The sequence below is a fragment of the Eretmochelys imbricata genome, chromosome 1 (genome assembly GCF_965152235.1).
Source record: "Eretmochelys imbricata isolate rEreImb1 chromosome 1, rEreImb1.hap1, whole genome shotgun sequence".
In the NCBI taxonomy this organism is placed as follows: domain Eukaryota; kingdom Metazoa; phylum Chordata; order Testudines; family Cheloniidae; genus Eretmochelys; species Eretmochelys imbricata.
Window position 1 is genome coordinate 102308890 of NC_135572.1, and position 20485 is coordinate 102329374.

A 20485-nucleotide genomic window follows, 5' to 3' on the forward strand; every position below is an offset into this window, starting at 1 on the left:
TGTAGAATACTTTGCTATTTTATTCATTTGGGGAGATGGTTCCTAAAAATACAAAGAAGATGGATCTGTTAATAGCAGTAAAGTAAACATCTGTATTTTGTGCTCTTAGTATAGACATAAAGATGAAGTTAGGCCATCTGAGAAGCAGCACCGATCAAAAGAACACTGAAATTTGTAACCAGAGCAACACTGAGCTTGTGCTTATTGACTGTTCATACAACCATGTGAAAACATGCAATTTATAGGCATTAGTGAAAGAAGGAGGCCTATTGTTTCCAAAACCCATACTGTGCTTCATTGTAGGATATTTATGGTTAAGGGCGGATTTTATTTTTAGTCTACTGTTTCAGTGTCAAAGGGACTTTAGTGTTAAGGTTCAAAATTTACCCTACATTGTCATCCTTTTTGTAAGTGTAACAGTCCTCAGCATTTCAGGAACTGCAAAACCCACCATGTCAATTGTGCCTGCCATTTCAGATTAATTCTTGCATCAGGGCAAGCCCCTATAAATCTATAATAACACACTCTGCATATATGAACCCAACGTCATGCTTGCCCTCTCTGATAGTAAAGCTATTTTTGCAAGCACGATTTGAAAATAATACATTCCAGAACTTTAAACAGAATAATTTTATAATTTTATGTTTACTTGTATGTATGTTTGCCGCAAGACTGGTTCTGTAGTCATTCAGTTGAAGAATCTTACTGAAATCAATGAGATTACTATGTTAACGGTAGTCCCCCAACCTTTGTCAGAGGGAGACACTTTAAAGAGACATTGACAGGTCAAATTTCATCCCAAATTCAATTTTCTTAACAGTAAATTTTCATTCATTACATCAGAGGTCCCAAAGCAGTAGAACTACAAAAGGAAAACACACATTACCGATTATATTTCCCAAACCCTTATGCTTTAGTGGATTTGTATACAGTAAAAGAATAATATTCAGAAAAAGAATAACTGAAGACTATTAAGTCAAACTATCATATGAGATGTATTTTAAAACATTTTAATTTGACTTCCACTGATACACTGCTATTGGTAATCCATCTTATATTCAATTGAGAATTCAAGCAGAAAAATATTAAATTCGTATTGTTCTGTCTTTTAGCATCTCAATAATCCACTAACGGGAATATCCTCTTTTCCTTTGGACAGTATATTTCAGTACCTACATACCTTTGCCAAAAATGAATATGTTAATAAAATAAATGTGGGTAAAAATGTCCACATTAATGTAAAAGTTTACTAATAGAGCATGACAATGGTAGAGCATGACAATGTTTGTTTAAACTTGAGCTTTCACAGATCAATACGTCAGTTAAAATCTGCAAGTTGCTGTGAGGATCTCTTACCTTGATTATGTAACTATAATTCTCTTAGGGGTTTTCACTGACATTTTCGTAGTTCAAAAATTAAACACATGCTAGAAATCAAGTGCACAGACGTTTCAGACTTTCAATTTACTATCAAAGGTTCTCCTAAAACTATACATTGGAGCTGACAGTACAGTATAACTCGTGGCATTATCACTGCAATTAGGCAGAAGCCTGATTATTTTTTTTATACACTTGCCTCATAGCGTTCTGTTTTCTCTTCCTTCTCCAGTGTTTGAAAATGAAACCTAATTACATTTGCAATGACCCTACTAACTCTTTTTCTAGCCAGGCTTTCTAGAATTGGAATTGTAGCATAACATTTCTTCCCTTAGCATATCTATTTTTTGTCTCACTTTTGGTGGCTAACATCCCAGACATGTAATAAAGGAGATCATTAGAAATTGTTGCTTAACTATTTTGTTTGTTAAATGCGTGACTCTTGAGGCTGCCTTATTCATTCCTATTTAATTGTTGCAACCAATGCACTTTCACTAAAACAGATATACTATGAAACCAGTATAGGATGATTGAAAGCAATAAAGTGTCAATGGAACCAATCCATGTACACTCAGTCTAATATAGTATTAAAGAAATGGCAGTATTTTCATTCAAAACAGTGTGTTTCACTAACTATATTAGCTACAATTTCCACTGAATTTCAGAGTTTCATTCTGATTTCATGTCATGCCCACAGTATCCATTTATTTATGCCCAAAAGGTGGATGCATACTTTGGCAATGCAGGCAGGTTTTACAACCTTGCCTAAAATACACATTCTTGTGCATATCAAGAGCAACCATTTTTCATAATACCAAAGGTACATATAGGCTTGGAAGTATTAGCTATTTATTGGTAAATATCAATAATCGTCGATTTCACTGCATACATAAACTGGCAAAAATACTTCCATTGATAATCAAATTCTGCAGATAGGCAAAGTAAGAAAAATGCTGCTGAAGAACTTACTAGAGTTTGAAGTAAGGATATATACTATATATATTTTGACATGTGATGCTGACAGTTTGTTTTTTTAGTGGTTATAAAGCTTTAACTTTTTGAACCTCAACGTCTACCGCCATTAATTATTGCTTGCCCCTCCCCCATAATTTCCCGCAACTGTTAAAATTTTAAATAGATTAAAATTTTAAAAATGCTTAAAAATCAAAATTAATATTTGTAACTATTATAAGTCATTAAAATTGATTTCTAGTTATATATCATGTCCAAGTGGAACATTCCACACGTATACACTATTCCACACATGCATGCTCTCTCCATTGTATCCTTGACCATTGTTAGACCCATACTTTTTGCTGTGCCATTATATCTACATCTGTACACCCTAGACTTCCTTCAGCAATAGACAAACAAACAAAACAGCCCAACTCAAACTTCTCTTTACTATTGTGGGTCTGGAAAACAGAACCACACAGCAAAGACCATGCTGTTATTTGATCTTCTATAAGGTAATAAGCTTTCATCATGATGAAAACTAGATTAGACAGAAAGATAGACCTGTAATAAGATAACTAGTGAAGTAGTCAATCCTTCTTATACTTACCCTTGGAAAAGTTGTAAATCTGTCCAGTTCTTCCACAAAGCAGAACATCTGTAAACTAATTGCTGACATTACAATTAAAAGGCTGGCAGTGAATACAACCAAGCTCCCAAGTTTTTTTCCAGGTCCAAATATCTTATACACAAAATCCTCCAAAGCAGGAGAAATCTTTATAAGTCGAACTACCCTAAGCACCTGCAAAGAGAGAGGAAAAGACAAAATACAATTACGATCATATTAGTTTGTCTGATTATATTATCCATCAATTTTAATAGATTCACAGATTTTAAGGCCAGAGGGGACCTTTATGATCATGTTTCTAATCTGACCTGCATACACAGGCTAAAGAACCTCACCCAACAATTTCTGTATCAAGACCATAACTTCTGTTTGAGCCATAATATACCTTTTTAAAAGACAAGCAGTCTTGATTTAAAGATAAGAAGTGATCAAGAATCCACTACACCTCTAGTTAAATTGTTCCAATGGTTAATCTATGTGCCCTGTTAAAAATATATATCTTATTCCTAGTCTGAAATTAATCTAGGATGATGCAGCATTTTTATTAAAGTTTCCTCCTACTGCTCAGAGCCATGCGTTTGATAAAAAAATTATATTCTTTTTAGCTCATTGCTTCCCTTGGTATTTTTCCCTTTCTATATTAATAGCCTTGATCCACAATCTTTTACAATTCCAGTGTATCAATAAAAAAAAACAAAACTATGTGGCTCTTAAGAGAATGTATTTGTAACACTGAACACTGGGCTATATATTCATGCAGAGAGCATGCACGTGTATCCCCACAGATAGTTTGCCCATACAATGACCTAAGAGGAAGTTAACCCTGAATCTCAATGCAAAGAGTTGCATGAGGTACTTACTATAAGATATAAATCATTAAATGTTTCATTAGCTAACATGCATGATTGTTAATACTACATTCAGTGAGAGACCTTCCAGTGACATAGTTTCTCAACATGGGGAGAATATCACCAGTATGCTGGTGATACACAGCTGTCTCATTACTAATTATTATTATTATTGGTACCATACAGAATCCTAGTAATGGACCAGCACGCCATTGTGCGAGGTGCAATACGAACACACAATAAAAAGAGAGTCCCTGCCCCAAACAGCTTGCGATCTAAACAAATACATGTCTCTCATGCCCCATGGACCCCATACATTCTGCACATCTCCGTCACGGAATGACACTACCAGCTGGATGTATCACAGCTGCCTTGTCCCCAGTATGGGGTAAACAGAAGTCTTGCTTCTGGACACAAGCTGATGTTATGAGGAAGTTCTCTCTTCCTTTACTGAGCTAGGTTAAGAATCCTGGAGTGACTGTATCATTTCCATGGTAAACCATGTGTTGTTTGCATGAGGGTCTAATGTGTTTTTTCTGTTGTGTAATTTGCATAGGCTACTGCTACGCACTTATTTATTTTGTAACAGGAACACACGCTCCCATGACTGGTGTTTTATTACCACTGCTTAGGAGGGCTTCTCTATAGCTTGCAACTTGTTCAGAATTCAGCACCACATTTGCTCACGGATTTAAGATGCTGTGATCATATTAGGCGCAACCTGTGTACTTTATATTGGCTACCTGGAAAGTGGTAGATTGAGTTTGGCCTGAAACCGTTGATTTTTTTAATATACAATTCTCCCTTGAAGTGTGGCTGAGTAAAAATGATACCTTTACTCAACAGAACTACTCCTGGGGTGAAATCCTAGCCCCACTGAAGTCAATGTGAATGTTGATATTGACTTCAATGGGACTAGGATTGAACCACTGGTTTGTATTCTGAATCATGTTTTAGATTTAATTGTCTTACCTAGCTTTCTTTTTTCTCCGCCTAAAGAGCTCTAAATGACCTTTAAGTAGCACATTAATCTTTATTGGTGCTATTTTGCTATTTCATTTGTTTTCATTAGGAGACAAATTAAATCTAGCAAAGTTTTACTATAATGACATTCTTGTTTTCCATGCTATAGGCTAATACATACAAATTTTCTTTTTTAAGATTTTTACATAGATGGTGTGTACTTTTGGGGGTAAAATACATAAAGATTTTGTACCGCAATTCAAAATGAAAATTAAAAAAGAACCCACAAGTTTTGTTACATAAAATTTCTAAGAATGCCTCTCTCAAGATGTAGTTATGTTTACCTCAGAAGGTTACTCTATAATATTTTTTCCCCAATAAAAAACACCACCTTCTGCCTTCAAAACACAATATATTCCACTCCATTCCATTCCAAAAAAACCCTTTGTAAGACTGCTGTAATACATAAAACATGGAGTCTTTCCATTAACTATGAAGGCCTTTTGGATCAGGGTTGCAGAAAATTTGCTTTACTGCTAATTTTCTGTCACAGAATGGTTTGCATGTTGCTGTGAACAAGAATTAATACTGATGTGCACAGAGAGGTGGTTAAGAAGGTGAGTAATGCCTAGCGTGGTGAAGAGTAACTCATGTATTGACAAGAGGTTATCTGTGAAGGCAAATAAATAATATAGACTATGATAGACATTAGGGAAGACTAGGAAGGTGAAAAAAAGTTCTGTTTGATAAACTAGGGGGTATTCAACAAGGAACTCTTTTTAGCTACATTTTTTTGGTTGACTGGGAACACAGCAACCCTGTCACCATTAATATTAAAATACCTGAAGATCTGCCTAGCCTCCAGAAGTATCCCTGTGAACATTACTTTTTGACCTTAACTGAACTGGAGATACGTTACACAGCTTGCTAGAAATCTGCTTGTTTGGGAACATGGTGTATACATGCCTGCACACTGACAAAGGTATTTTCCAACCTCTGTGTCATTTGCCTACAAGGGGATTTGGATTGTTGAATGTGACCCAGATCTTTCAGTGTAGCAGGTGCTTCTGCTTATAAAACGTATGTCTTTTCAGATAGATAGTTCTATGAAAACTACATCTTAAAAAAACTCTGTGATGAAACAGCAAGTGCCCTTTATTTCATAATGGGTCCAGAGGACAGGTTTGGGTTTTTTTGGAGAATGTAGGGAGGATCCCGCCCCAGTGAAGTCAATGAGAATTTTGCTATTGACTTTGACAGGGCCGGGAGTTCACCTGTAGTGTTTTAAGGTAACAACAAAAACAACAAAACACCCTCCCAACCAATTAACATTATTTTTAATAAATAAAAATATCCTTTTAAGTTTGGTTTCGACATTGTTTTAATCTCTGTAATTTAGGTGTCAGAAATTAGTATCAATACCTGAATATACTTTTAGTGCTGCTCACTTCTGTTTCACTAGAATTATGCTGATAGTTAGAGCTCTGTGAAATCTTTTTATAATTTTTCATTTTATTTCTCGGAATTTGTTGTTACTTCATTTTCTCAGGTCCTGCCCCCAGGGCAGTAAAAGACACTGGGGGCTGAGGAGTGGTTGTAGAGTGAGCCTGCATTCACCATGCAGCAGGGGCTCCTGACCCAAAGGGCTCAGCCCACCTCCCAGCTCCAGGAATTGTGGCGTGGTGCATGGGGTTGCAATGCCATTCACTTTTGGCCCACCCACCCCACCAGTCATGCTGGCAGAGGAGTGGCCGGGCCAGTCCTGAGTAATGTTGTGATCCGGTCTGGCAGGTTAAAATGCCTACACTGGGGAGTTTTTCATTTTATGTCATTTTAATCATTGTTTTTCATTTTATTTCATGTTATTTTGCATTTGCAGGAAATACGGGGCTGACTCACTCTAACTATGTGTCACCATGAACGATTTTCTTTTAAATGTAGAAGGCATGCAAATTACACATTTTAATCCTTTGTGAAAGATTGGTCACAAAGTCAAGGCGGGGGGAGATTTTTCAAAAACACTCAGCAACAACCCACCTCTGTTCTCATTGAAGTCTGTATTAAAACTCCCATATTGCAATGGGAATATAGTTAGGCCAACAGCGAGTGCTTTTAGATAATCCCACCCCAAACGTATAAATATATGAAAAAAGATCTATCTAGACAGATATTATCAGAGCAAGAAAAAGACGGAAGGACCAGATTCAGGCAGTAATTTCCCCCTTCTATTCTACAGAGTTAGCGATGACCACAATTATTTTGTCCAATACGTAAAATTTATATTTTAATATTCAAACTTCCTGGAAAGAGACCACAAGCTGTAAGTGGGTTCTGATTAAAGAAATATTCCACCAATGAGTTAATGTGTTTGCTGCTTGTAATATTTGAGAGTTCCAACTTACTGTTGTCTGATTGTTTATTTTACATTTGTGCAATAGAAGTACAGTGGTTTAGTTTAAGGTATTCATTTTCATATGTTTGAGAGTTACATCATGCCCTTGAGTGGCATTGTGCTGAGTATTCTGATATCATGTAATCTCAGCAAGATCTAAAGTGCCACCATCTAAAAACATTCAATTCCTGTGGGGCTGTGTGCCAGGGTCAGAGATCTTGTAGCTTTGCAGGTTTTCCTGACCAATTTTGTAGAATCATGTAAAGAGAATGTGAATAGGCTTTGTGCAGTTTTCCACAATCTGTCAAAGTTCATCACTACATTTCAGCGGACTGTACTATGTGTCATCATAGTTTATAATGCTTTTCTGTAAGATTTATCTATGTCATTTATTATTTACCCTTTTCATTATTAATTACTAATCTCTTGCTTCAACTCATTTCTAAATAATAGACGGATATGAATCTGTTCTAATTTTTTAAAGTCATAAATGCAACATATATCACTGAAACTACCGTGAAGGTATTTTGGTCTCTCTAAGCATCACTGTTTTACTTGCTATTATCTGAACTACAATTCCCAGAATCCTCTTATAGCTAAAATGTCTGACCAGTCTAAAAAGCTGTGTCCTGTAGTTCTCATGTAAGGTTGTGATTTTCCAATGCCAAAATAATTGTTTTAGCCTTTTTAAAGAAAGGATTACTAGACTCAGTAACTGACACCTTACACTTGAGATTATACTACAATATAATGAACCTATGGGCCTTTTCCCACAACTAGATTGACCCTACAGGACATGTTCATCCAAGAAGGAGGGACAGGGAATTAGTTGGTATGGCGGCTAGGCTAACAAAGGACAAATGTGAGCTCACTTACAACCTGAAAATGAGTCAACCCCAAGGAATCTCTCTCTCTCTTTGTGTTCCACAAGGGACTTCCAGCAGGAATGGACAGGACAGCCCCCATAAATAGATTAGGAATAACCTGATGATTGCAAAATGTCAGGATCCAGGGTGGAGATGGGGAAATGGCTTTAGAAGATCCAGAAGGGACTGAGGCAGAGAATCTCCTAGTTAGGAAAGTAACATGGGAAGGTGACAGCTGGTAGAGCAGTGTCTATGGAATCAAAAGTAAGTTTATGGGGAACTGAGGGCCAATAACAAGCAAGCCACTTGTGGACATTAAGGGTCAGCGGGAGAACATGCAGTAAGAAGTGGTGTGTGTGCAAAGGTGAATGAAGAATTGTGGCCAAATTAGACCAAAGCCAGGATGAAGCAGTATAGCGGAAGTTGGAAATGAGAGCTGCAAAGAAGGAGGATAGGGGGCTGATCTGCTTACTCAGATAGAGGCCTACTCTTGTAAGGTCTCCGTAGATCCACAGATTTAAAAAGAGACATTTGTTTGAATTATTATTATTTTAAAGACTTATTCAAAGTGATTCAGCAATATGAGAACACTGGAAGAAACAAAGGAAAGCGCAGATGGGAATATGTATTACTGTTCGTGGATAACATTTTTAGTGTGCCTGAACAAAGTATTTAAACAAAAATCTTAAAATTAGTTGACTGTACCTGAAAATATGTAAACTGGGAATGGTAGAGGTCTGGATAAATATGAAGAGTAGTTCCAATTACAAGCAGCAGTTCAAATTTGTGAAGAGATGAGCTGATGTATCCAGTAAAGCCCAAGCACCAGATCTTCAGAAGAGCTTCTAAGTCAAAGAGAACTGTAAAAGCAACCTAGGAGAATACACAAGAGGAAAAACAAGTATTTCAATTACTGATTCAAATCATGGCTTTCTATGTCAGAGTTCATACCTTGCCAAGATTTGAAATGATGTCTACTTGAGGATCTATAGAGCAAAGGAAATAGCTGGAATAACATTTAGCAAAAAATAATGGTATGTGCTGAATAGCCAAGCAAAGGGATAATGGTCTAGATTCATCAAAATGGATGACAGGCATTTCTCATTTTTCTAATTTTTATGAACAAATGGCACTTATCTGTAAATTCTCAAACTTTGACTATAAGCAGAGCATTCAAATGAAAATGACAGAATTCCTGTTTGTATAACATATAGCGTACTTGCACCGAGATGATAGAGCAAGTTGATATTTCTAAAGTGCTAATTGTCTACAAATAGAGATACTCACAAATTATCACTAAAACTATTTGTTACAATTTAAAAACGAGATTAATAATAAAAAAATACTCAAATTTGGAAAACCATACACATGCATTTCCTTTCATTAATTGGGCCTAATGTTCTCCCAAGGTTGGCAAATTCTCAGTTGGCCTGAGCTGGTTGCAACTGGAGCCCACTTAGGTTAACTTGATGGTTCTAAACTATTTGAGATTCCAACTCTCTTTCCATAAAATAGATATGATTATATTTACCAACAGAGAGGGTTTTGTCAGCTAACTAAATAATGTTTGTAATGTGCAATATATTTTATGAACTGTAAAAATCACGGACAGAGGTGGAAATATAACACAAATGTTTGGGCTACCAGCCTTATGTTCAATCTTCTAGTCAACACATATGGCTTGTTGGTGAGCAGTACCACCAGCAATATCTGCAAGAGTTTTCCTAAAGTGTCTGAAATATTTATCAAACTTTCAAGTTCTCTGCATGATTAAATCAAACGAAGATGTCTCGCAGCACAACCTTTTGTTTAGGCTGAGCAATAAAACCCAACTGGAAGCCCTACTGTGTGCGCGCACACACACCTACTCACACCTCTCAGTCTTCATATCATCAAAGATAATGACCAATTTCCCCTGACTTGTTCCTTTGTAGATATCACTGAGATCTACAAAACAAGTCAAGTTTGAAAAAAAATGGTTTCAAAACCAGAATGAGCAAAAACTGTGTTTGAAACACACTGAGAAAGTATTTTAATCTGGTTTAAAGAAAAAAAGGCCTTTGAGCAAAGAAGAGTCATACAAAATTTCATCTCCAAAGGATCTGTGTGCACTCCAGTTATGAAATGCAGAAAGGTATTGGAATTCAACCGTACAGCAGTGGAGAAGCAAGTCTAACATTCACACAATTCAGACTATATAGGTGTTGCATTAGGGACAAGATTAGCCAATTTGATGTTAAATATATTTAAATTTATTCTATAAATGCATAGGCAGGATGATTTGCATTTTACATCCTTGTCAGAGGACCTCAAACCATTAACACTTAAAAATGTATCTGATGGTTTGCATAGCATTTGGTTACATTTATACACCTGCTATACACTGTTACATTTATACACCTGCTCTAACTGATAGAGCTGGGCATTTTTCCTTCATTGTAATTAATTACATGAGAAGAATCAGGAGTCAAATAGACAACATCTGACTTGAATTTTTTGTTAGGTATGCAATGCAATAACGTAGATTTGTATACAAATTTATGTTCATATCTACCCCTTTTGCTGCTGCAGAGAGGGGAAGAGGGTGAATCCACGGAAAAAGCCATGGGGTGCCATGCAGGGGCAGGCAACTGGTTACACAAGTTGCTACCATCTGCTGTGCTTGCACAATTCCTTCTGTCAAAATACCTATGCATCCTCATGAGCCATAAAAAAAAAACATGTGAGGCTCAGTTAGGAAAGAAGCCAAAGAGGAGCCATATGAGTGGCATGCTTCCCTGTAGGTTGCAGGGTGCTAATGCTGCTTTACGCACAGGACAGCTAGGGCCAATACCCAACACTACCACCTAAGATGGTTCTGCTGTGCTGCCCTGGCTTGGCTGAGGGGGGTGTAGAGCTACAGGTGAACTTAGAGGGGAGTCCTTCTGAGTTGGATCAATGAGGTTAGGATCCCAGATCTCTGGCCCTTCCCTCCCTTTTCAGGTTCCATATTCTGTTTAATTTTCACTTTGGCAAGAGGGACACAGACTTTCTCAGAACAGTATTGATACAAGGACATAGATTCATTGCAAAGGACACTGTCATGTGAGATGGTAGCAGAAAAAAACGGTTTAACTCTGTTCATGCCTCTAGCGTGTAGGCCACTGCTTTTCAGGATTCTTAATGATCTTCATTAAGACTTCAATCCTGCAACCTATCAAAATGGAGAAGGCTTCTTCATTTCTGTCTGTCTTGGGTTTTTCTACTGCATACCCTCCTACCGTCTAACCAATGAACATATATAATTAGACCTTTATGATGGTGTCCATCATGGAGTTGCTCTTCACCCTTCCCAGGTGCTAGGAAGCTATATTTGGTTGGGTTTTTTGTTTGTTTTTCTCTCTCACAAGATTGCTTTTGCTGATTCTATAAGGTCAATATATTCAAATTTAAATAACTTTCTGATTACCTCAATTTGACCATGAATTTTATTTATTTTGGTACAATGGGCTGATAAATAAATTTGTAATGTACCTTAAGTTTTGCAAATAGTGGGGTGTATTGAAATATGTAAATGTGGAATCTAGGTCTAGAATTTACATCCTCCCCCCGCCCCCGACTACTGCTTTAACCCTTAAAACCCTCTCTCCTTCTAGAGCTGTCTGTCCTCTAGTTCCCATAAAGGAAGCAGGCTTCCTTCTTGTAGCTGAGCGTATGAAATACTCCAGGCTAGGCTTGTCTGCTGAATTTAAATGGCTAGATTATTCCTAAATTGAGACTATATTATTATTCTGAGACTATATTATTTTAGGGATTTTAATGAACATGAAAGACTTTCCAATTATCTACAATTTCCTGGTACTATTGCTGGGCATTGATGAACCTGAAGTGCCAAGTGGACTTTGCCAAGTCCTGTCAAAACCTGTGAGAGCTGTGGCCTCGTCAGATACACAAAAAGAGGGAGAGAGCTAGAGGAGAAAGATGAAAAGCGCTTGACTGACAACTGGAGGTGCAGCTCATTTATCTTGTTTGTTTCTTCTGAGTTTTTTGGATGTGTTTGGGTGATTACCTCATTGTTCCTGTGACGGGGTCTATAAGGTCTTGTCTGGCTGCTGCTGGAAACATTGCAGAAGAGGGCAGCGTATTGCTCTGGCCATTAGGCCACGCAGCCCTGCAAGGGAGGGCAGCCATATTGACTCTGGCCACAAGGCCATCATGCAGCCCTGCAAAGGAGGGCCACCTTATTGACTCCGGCCATTAGGCCACACTACCCTGAGGCTCAGTGTGGTCATTTGGACTCAGCTCCGGGGCTGTAGTACCCTTCCCCCATACCCTAAGTGTGATAGGTGTACCAACCCTGCAACAGATACCCACACCCCAGATTTCAAAGAGAACCTTTTTAGCACTGAATAATGAAAAAGTAAATATAACTTGCATACAGTGCCCTCCACAGAAATACACATGCAGTATGACAATAGAAGGCATTATTATTTGTATCACAGTAGTGCTTGAAGGACCTTACCAAGATCAGGGTACCACTCTGCTAGGCATTTTATTAAAAATTAGAGATAGTCCCTCCCCTCAGCAAAGCTTACAATCTGAGGCTCTGATCGTGTGTTAATTGCAGGATCAGGGCCTAAATAGACAAAGAAAGTATTATCCCCATTTACAGACCTATCAAGGTCACACGAAAATCTGTAGGAGAACTAGGAAGCAAACCTAAATCTCCTCAGTCCCAGTCCAGTGCCTTAACCACAAGACCATTCTCCCTCACACGCATATGCTTTTACATACAGAAAAAAATTTCATTACGAGGACAATCAGCTAAACCTGCACCAACTCCAGTGCTGTACATTCTAGTAAAAATACAATTTTTATTCAAAAGCTTGTTTAAAATGCCTGAAGTGAAAGGACTTGACAGCTTCCTTTTAAGACCCTTGTTTAAAAATATGAAAATGTCAAGTCATATCAATTATGTTATTGACTCTGACCTCTGGATTCTATTTATTGTGTGCTGAACCCCAGCACAGTCTTGAAACTTGCTGCAATTGGGATTTTTGGTATGTTCCATATTTACCAGTGATTTGTTTGGAATATATTGCTCTGCTATGGGAAGGGGATTCATTTAGGAAAAAAAATTGTATCAGCTATAATAATGATGGAAAACTAACATTATTCCACATTTCTTAAAACAATATTGTAAATATAAAACCTTTACAAATTCAAATTCCTCCCATCCCCCATTTTTAGTAGGTTTATTATGGAAATCATTGAAACCTTGTTAAATTAAATATAATCCTTACAATTTAAGCTTAACTGAATAGATAAACACACTTTGGCACAGAGACTTAGAGATCAGATCTTGCTGAGGAGTTAAATGTTAGGATTTCTTTGCATCAATTTAATGGCATTTGTATGTGAAATATAGGGCCATATTGTAACTTCTCCAGTGGCTGTGGGCTCCAGACATAGGAAATATGGCCTCCAACATAGGGGAACGTAGGGTTGTCCAAGGAAAGGAACATCCAACTCGAGAGAGAGTCTGCCCTTCCATGATGGCTTTGGAACTGTGTCTCTCCCACTTGTTGATAGTTTGGCTCCCTATGGTGCTTTTTTGCCATTGGCCACAGTTGTCAGTTTGAAGAGAGGGGACAGTGTGAGTTAATGTCTCTAGCTGTACTAACTTTTACTTGTGTGAGCAGTGGCTCCAATTCAGGAAAGCATCCCTAATCAGGAAAGGTGATTAGGTATACATTTAGTCACTTGGACTAAAGGACATATTTAAAGTTAAGCACGTGCCTTTATGCTTTCCTAAATAGGATGGATTTAAGTACAAAGTGAGAAGTGCCAAAAGCCAAGCAGAACTGGACCTTGCAAAGGAAATTAAAACCAACAGAAAAAAGATATTTTATATAAATAAAAAGAAAAGAAGAAAAAGAGAAGTGGCGTACGGGGAGATCTTGGCAAACCCGCAAAGTGCCCAAACCATTACTGCTTATTGCTACAAGTAGCCAAGCTAGCAGGCCGTAAGTGGGCCTATGCAGCAACCTTAGCATGACTGAGTCAGGAGGGGAGGGGTTTCGGGTGCCACAGAAAGGGCAGCTTGACCCCACGTCCTTCCTGATGAGATCTCTGTTGAAATTGCTGTGTTATGCATTTTAGGAAAACAGGAAGCTTGTCTATATGTGCCCTCAGGGATGTGTCTGTCAGGGCCGCAAGGCATGCAAACTCTGAAAAAACACATCTGGCTAACTGATGATCAGAAGGAAACTTCTTGCTTAACCTTTGAAATTGCTTGCTTAACAAGTTTTCTTTGAGTGACGTGTTATTGTAATACTAACGAATAAATAAGGGAAGAAAGTTTTGGGTAGTTGGACTCTTCAGGGACTCTCCCTCTGGACACATCTTGTGGTCCCCACCAGCAGACAGAAGATTGGCATCGGAAGACTACCACTGTGCCACTCAAGAGCCACACCCAATTTAGGTAATTATTGAGGGCTCGGCGTTACTAACTTGTTGTGGACATGTGTAGGTGCTTGAGACTAAGTAAAGAATAGCTTTAAGTGAAAGCACTTTTGTGTTGTTCCGTTTGTGCCAGCCATCTATCGATTGGACAGTCGTGTCTCCCTTGATTTATATCCTGACACCACCTCGCACAGAGTAAAGTTACCAAGAGCTTTGGGTAGAAAGAACCCTGGATAACAGTAGAACCACTAAGCACTGAGGGTAGGGTGGAAATTAAAGATAAAGTAGGTATGGCCCAACACCTAAACAAATACTTTGCCTCAGATTTTAATAAGGGTAATGAGGAGCTTGGGTGCAGTAGCAGGGTGGCTAATGGGAACAAGGATATGGAGGTAGAAATAACCAATCTGCTTTCTGGGACCAATTTGGGGGCCTTGGATAATCTCCATATTAAATATTAAAGGGACTGGCACATGAAATTGCAAGCCCAACAGCAAGGCTTTTAATGAATCTATAAACTCAGGAGTTGTACCCTATGCCTGGAAAATTGAAAATATTGTACCTATATTTAAGAAAGGAAATAAAAAGTTTTTCTGGGAAACTACAGTTTAACCATTACTTTGACCTCAGTTGTATGCAAGGTCTTAGAACAAATTCTGAAAGAGAGAGTAATTAAGGACAGAAAGGTAAAGGATAGTTGGGATAACAATACAGCATGGTTTTACAAAAGGTAGATCATGCCAGACCAAGTTAATCTCTTTGAGAAGATAACTGATTTTCTAGACAAAGGAAATGCCGTAGTTCTAATCTACTTGGATTTCACTAAAGTATTTGATACAGTTCCACATGGGAAAATATTTAAATTGGAGAAGATGGGGATTAATATGAAAATCAGAAGGTGGGTAAGGAACTGGATAAAGGAGAGACTACAATAGGTCATTCTGAAAGATGAATTGTTAGGCTGGTGGGAGGTTGCAAATGGAATTCCTCAAGGATTAGTCTTGGGGCTGATCTTATTTAACATATTCATTAATGATCTTTGCATAAAAAGTGGGAATGTATTAATAAAATCTGTGAATAACACAAAGTTGGAAGGTATTGTCAATAGGGAGGAAGACTAGAATATTATACAAGAATATTTGGACAACCTGAAAAACTGGAGTAATGGATCTATTAATTTCATCCCATTCCTAAGTGTAAAGGTCATGCACTTAGGAATTAACAACAAGAAGTTTTGCTATAAGATGGGGATATATCAGTTAGAAATGACAAAGGAGGAGAAGGACCAGGGTGTATTGTTTGATTACAGGATGACTATGAGCTGCCAATGTGATACAATTGTGAAAAAGCTAATGCAATTCTCGGATGTAACACATGAGGTATTTCCTGTAGAGATAGGAAAGTATTATCATTATACAAGGCACTGGTGAGACCTCATCTGGAATACTGTGTGCAATTCTGGTCTCCCATGTTTAAGAAAGATGAATTAAAACTGAAACAGGTGCAAAGAAGGGCTACTAGGATGAACTGAGGAATGGAGGACTGTGATGGGGTGGACTAGGTCCAGAGGTTCCTTGCTGGAGCCCTCAGTGTCCTGCCACACTTATCCCAGGAAAGGAGCAGTAGAGAAGTCCTCCAAGCAGTCTAGAGTGGCTACAGGGGAAGCGGCCAATCAGAGAGGCTGCAGGGAGCAGTCAATCAGGGCTCAGGAGGGCCATATAAAAGTAGCTGCGGGGCCAGAGATACTCAGTTCCTTGCTGGAGCCAGAGGTGTGCAGTGATGCTCCTGGCTGGCCAAAGGGAACTGCAGTACCCTGGACAGCTCAGTTGTACCAGGGACCATAGAAGCGAGGAAGAGCACCTTGCTGGCTCCTGGGCCTGAACTTAGATGAGCTGAGGTAAGACTGAAGCTTTGGCGAAGGCTGGGGCTGTGGGGAAGTGGCCCAGGGAACTGAAAGCGGTGTAGTTAAAGGGACATGATGGCACATGGCTGCTATTCTTAGGATCCCTGGGCTGGGACCTGAAGTAGTGGAGGGCCTGGATCCCCTCCATAGGCCACTGGGGAACTGGCCTACAATCAGACAGTGATAAACCCCAAGAAGGGGAACTGAACTACTTAATGGCCCAGCTGGAGAGCTGGGACCAGAATAGACCAAGAAGGAAAAACCATTGCCCCCAGGGAGGAAGCCCTGGGGGTATGGGCTGATACCAGAGCTGGGATTATTTAAAGACCACCGACACACTGACCAGATGTGGTGCTTGTGAGAGGTAGGTGCCATGCTCTTACATTTAGTACAAGAAGTGGGATTCTTCAGACCAACCCCTATCTGCCAGGGGCACAACATGGAAGAGGCATTCCACCTGTTGGTGGCAGGCCAGCAGCATCAGGGGGGCAGCAGCAACAGAGGACCCAGGCCTTGCTGATGCAATTAATGGAGAACCTGCAGGGCAACAGAAGGCCCAGTTTGCAGTGCTGCAATGGTGACAGGAGATCCACTCCGATCAGCAGAAATGGATACAGAGGAGGTTGGGTCACACCACACATGAGTATCAGTTGGTGACTGAACTGGTGGTCCATTGGTTCTGATCCTGGCAAAGCTTGGACTGGAAGATGACCCCGAAGCCTTCCTCTGGACCTTTGAGCAGGCGGCAAAGGAAGCGTACTGGAAAGAGTCGACTTGGGCAGCCCGCATAGCAGCATTCCTGATAGGTGAGGCACGGTGGTTTACTGGGTAAGCGAAGAGCAGGCAAGTTCCTACCCTGTGGTGAAGGCAGCCATCTTGGATAATCTGGGACTGACTCTAAAGGTGTACATATACAAGTTCTGGAAGGAATCGTTCCCGCAAGGAGCATGAACATGTGTAGTGGCGCAGAAGCTACAGGACCTGGCGATGCGCTAGCTTAGTCGAGAGACCAGCTTGGTGGGGAAGCTCCTGGATCAGGTGATCTTAGAGCAATTCCTGAAGGCCCAATTGGGAGGGGCACAGAGGTGCATAAGGCGTTTCCAACTCACCTCAGTGAGAGAAGCAGTCGAGTGAGCTGAGGTCTACTTTGAGGCCAAAGGAGAGGAATGCCCAAGCTGTATGGTAAACTGAAAGAGGTTCACCAAGGGGCAACCCAAGGAAGCTTGCAAGGGGAAAAGACCCTGAGAATTCTAGATTCTCTGGGGGTGCACTATGACAGCAAGAGGTCTGGGGAGCCCTGCAGCCTATGGGAAGCACTAGTGGGAAAGAGCTAGGAAACCTGGAAGTCTTCCACAGGTATGGCCATCCCTAACATATTAAAAAGGAACTGCCCAGTAATGGAATATTATTACTTAAACTATTGTTACAGTGGGACCAATCAGTGCAGATCTACTCCAAAGATCAGGGTGGCCCCACTGTTGGCAGTGACAGTCAGGCTGGAAGGAACTGTAGTTAAGGATCTGGTAGACTTGGGGTTCAGGTACACCTTGGTTCAGGAAAACCAGATTAGGGCAACTAGCCTGAACTGACACCTCCCAGTACATATCTCTTATGTACATGGAGAGACCCGAGTCTACTCCACGGAAGACTTTGGGCTGGAGGTACAGGCCAGAGAGCTCAACTCTGGGTCAGTATGGTCAAGGACCTCCTGTGGCCTGTAATCTTGAAGACTCTGGGTGGGTTACTCTGCCCTCATGCAGGAAAGACCAGGACAGTGACCCAGGACTGAGAGGGTTCTAGCCTGGCTGGGAAGGAAAGCAGAGAGGCTGGGAGCCAGAGTAAGGAGACCCCAGAAAAGATCCCAGAGTTGAGACCAGAATGCCCAAGACATGAGGAATCCACTGAGGAAGTGCCAACAAGAGTCGGACCAGGCCAATGTCTCCTGAGGGAAAGTTATTAACCAGCTGGTCTGGGTAGAGCAGAAGTTGACCCGGGTACAGGTGGAAGCAAAGAGGCAGAGGGAACAATGCTTGGATTTGCAGGAAGCATTGACCCCAGGCCCAGAGGGAGAAGGCTCAGAGGGCACATCAGGAATACCATATAGATCTGGGCCCAGCAGGGTTCTATGGGAAGCAGCAGACTGTGGGAACTCAGTATTAAATACCCAGTGTGCTAAGAACAGAGGCCCAGACAGAATCAACCCAGCAGAGGGAGGTGAAAGGGAAGGGCTGGGGTAGAGAACAGGACCCTTGGCTAGGGAAGGAAGTAGTGCAGGCAGGCTTTTGTGAGCTCCTTCCTAAGAGAGGATGACCTAGCAAAATGACTGGAGGCATCAGAAAGATCTCAAGTTCAAGAATGAACAGCTGACTGAAGATCTCCAATTCACTGAGAATGAACAACAGCGCTTGCTCCATGTGGTATATGGTTCTGACACACAGTTAAATGCTGAGCGTCTAGAGACCCTGAAGTCCAGAAGATGAAAGTGAAGAAAGGGACTGTGGACACACACTCTCCAGGTAAGAAAGACCTGGGAAAGTAGACCCTGAGAGGCCAGGGCAGAGACTGGCTAGAGGCTCTCTGGATAGAGGGAGAGTCCTGATTGAAAGGGGAAAAAAGACTAATACAAACTCTCTAGGAGAAGAGACCTGAGAGAGAAGGACCCTGGTAGATCAGGGCACAGACAATTACTAGTAGCTCTCGGACAGTGAGATTTGGGAGGGAGAAGACCCTGCTAGAGTGGGGCAAAATATGGGGTAAGAAGAATTATCCTGTATAGAGCTACCACCCCAATCCTGTTGGGGAGGAGAGGACTGTGACAGGGTAGACTAGGCTCAGAAGGCCCTTGCTGGAGGCCTAAGTGTCCTGCCACATTCATTCCATGAAAGGAGTACTAGAGGAGTCCTCCAAGCAGCCAATCAGGGCCCCGGAGGCCATATAAAAGGCGCTTCAGAGATCGTCAGTTCTTTGTTGGAGCCAGAGGAGTACAGCTAGTGCTCCTGGCTGGCCAAAGGGAACAGCAGCACTACTGAGTGATGAAGAGCTCCTGGCTGGCCTGAACTTAGATGAGCCTTGAGGTAAGGATGAAGCTTTGGTGAAGGCTGGGGCTGTGGGGGATTGGCCCAGGGAATTGAAAGCAGTGTAGTGAAAGGTTCTGAGGCTTGTGATGTGCAGAAAGTCAGACTAATTGATCATGATGGTCCCTTCTGGCCTTAAAGTCCTAGTCTACAATGTTAAGTGCCTTCCTAAACTGGGACCAATAATTGCAGACTGACTACTCCACAGCGCAAGCCCTACCTACACTGATACCGCTATTGCCAGAGCCCTGAAGCACTGGCTACACATTTGGCTCTGAGGTTGTGGGGTACCACAGGCTCAGGGATGAGGGTGAACAATGCTGCCTTGGCTGCTCTCCACTGTCAACTCTTTCAGGACTTTGGACTTTGGTACCTCATTTTATTTTTCTTTGCTCCCATCTTTGTCTCACAACTGAGGGAAGCTTATAGCTCACAGAATTTAAAAATATCAGATATTAATTGTGGATCTAATATAGCAAGCATTGATAATGGAAACCAATTAATGAAATAAAGTTACCCATAAACTATTTAATTATGCACTCAAGTTTCAAATGTAGGTGTCTTATTTTAGGCACTTAGGGCTAGTGCCAAAAATGGACATGAACATCTAATTGTCACTTCAGGCACCTAAAGTGCGCATCACTGAGATCCTCAAAACCCTGCTGAGCTGCTGCCTAACCTTGGAGGTAACTAAAATGCCTAGGGGTCTGAGTTTCCACTGTTAAAAGCTCCCTAGCTGTGTATGTTTCTGCCAGTGAGCATGCACACAGCTGCCTCAGTCTAGGCACCTATTCAACCTAAGCCTCAGCAGGATCCTAAAACTGGGCATTCTCTGTGGATTCTAGTCTGGCTGGAGTTCTTAGAGAATACCTAAACCCATATCAGATGGCTGGAGGAGGTAGCTTCACTTATAACCTTTAGCACAGTGATTAGGATACTGACCCAGGATGTAAAAGACCTGGGTTCAGTTCCCTCCTTGGCCTGATGTAGAGCAGGGATTTGAACTTGGGCCTCTCACCACTCAGCCATGCTCCCT

The 20485-nt window shown here is 40.6% G+C and overlaps 1 protein-coding gene across 2 annotated transcripts in view; it reads right to left on the reverse strand.

Moving 5' to 3' along the window:
• The window catches only part of NALCN (sodium leak channel, non-selective), a 330584-nt gene that overhangs the window by 122245 nt on the left and 187854 nt on the right, over positions 1-20485 (reverse strand). For both annotated transcript variants that reach the window (XM_077807053.1, XM_077807052.1), the window contains 2 exons: positions 8734-8901; positions 2942-3133 (listed from right to left, as the gene is read on the reverse strand). In XM_077807053.1, coding sequence (XP_077663179.1) covers positions 2942-3133; positions 8734-8901 — 360 coding nt within the window. The remainder of the gene's footprint in view (positions 1-2941; positions 3134-8733; positions 8902-20485) is intronic.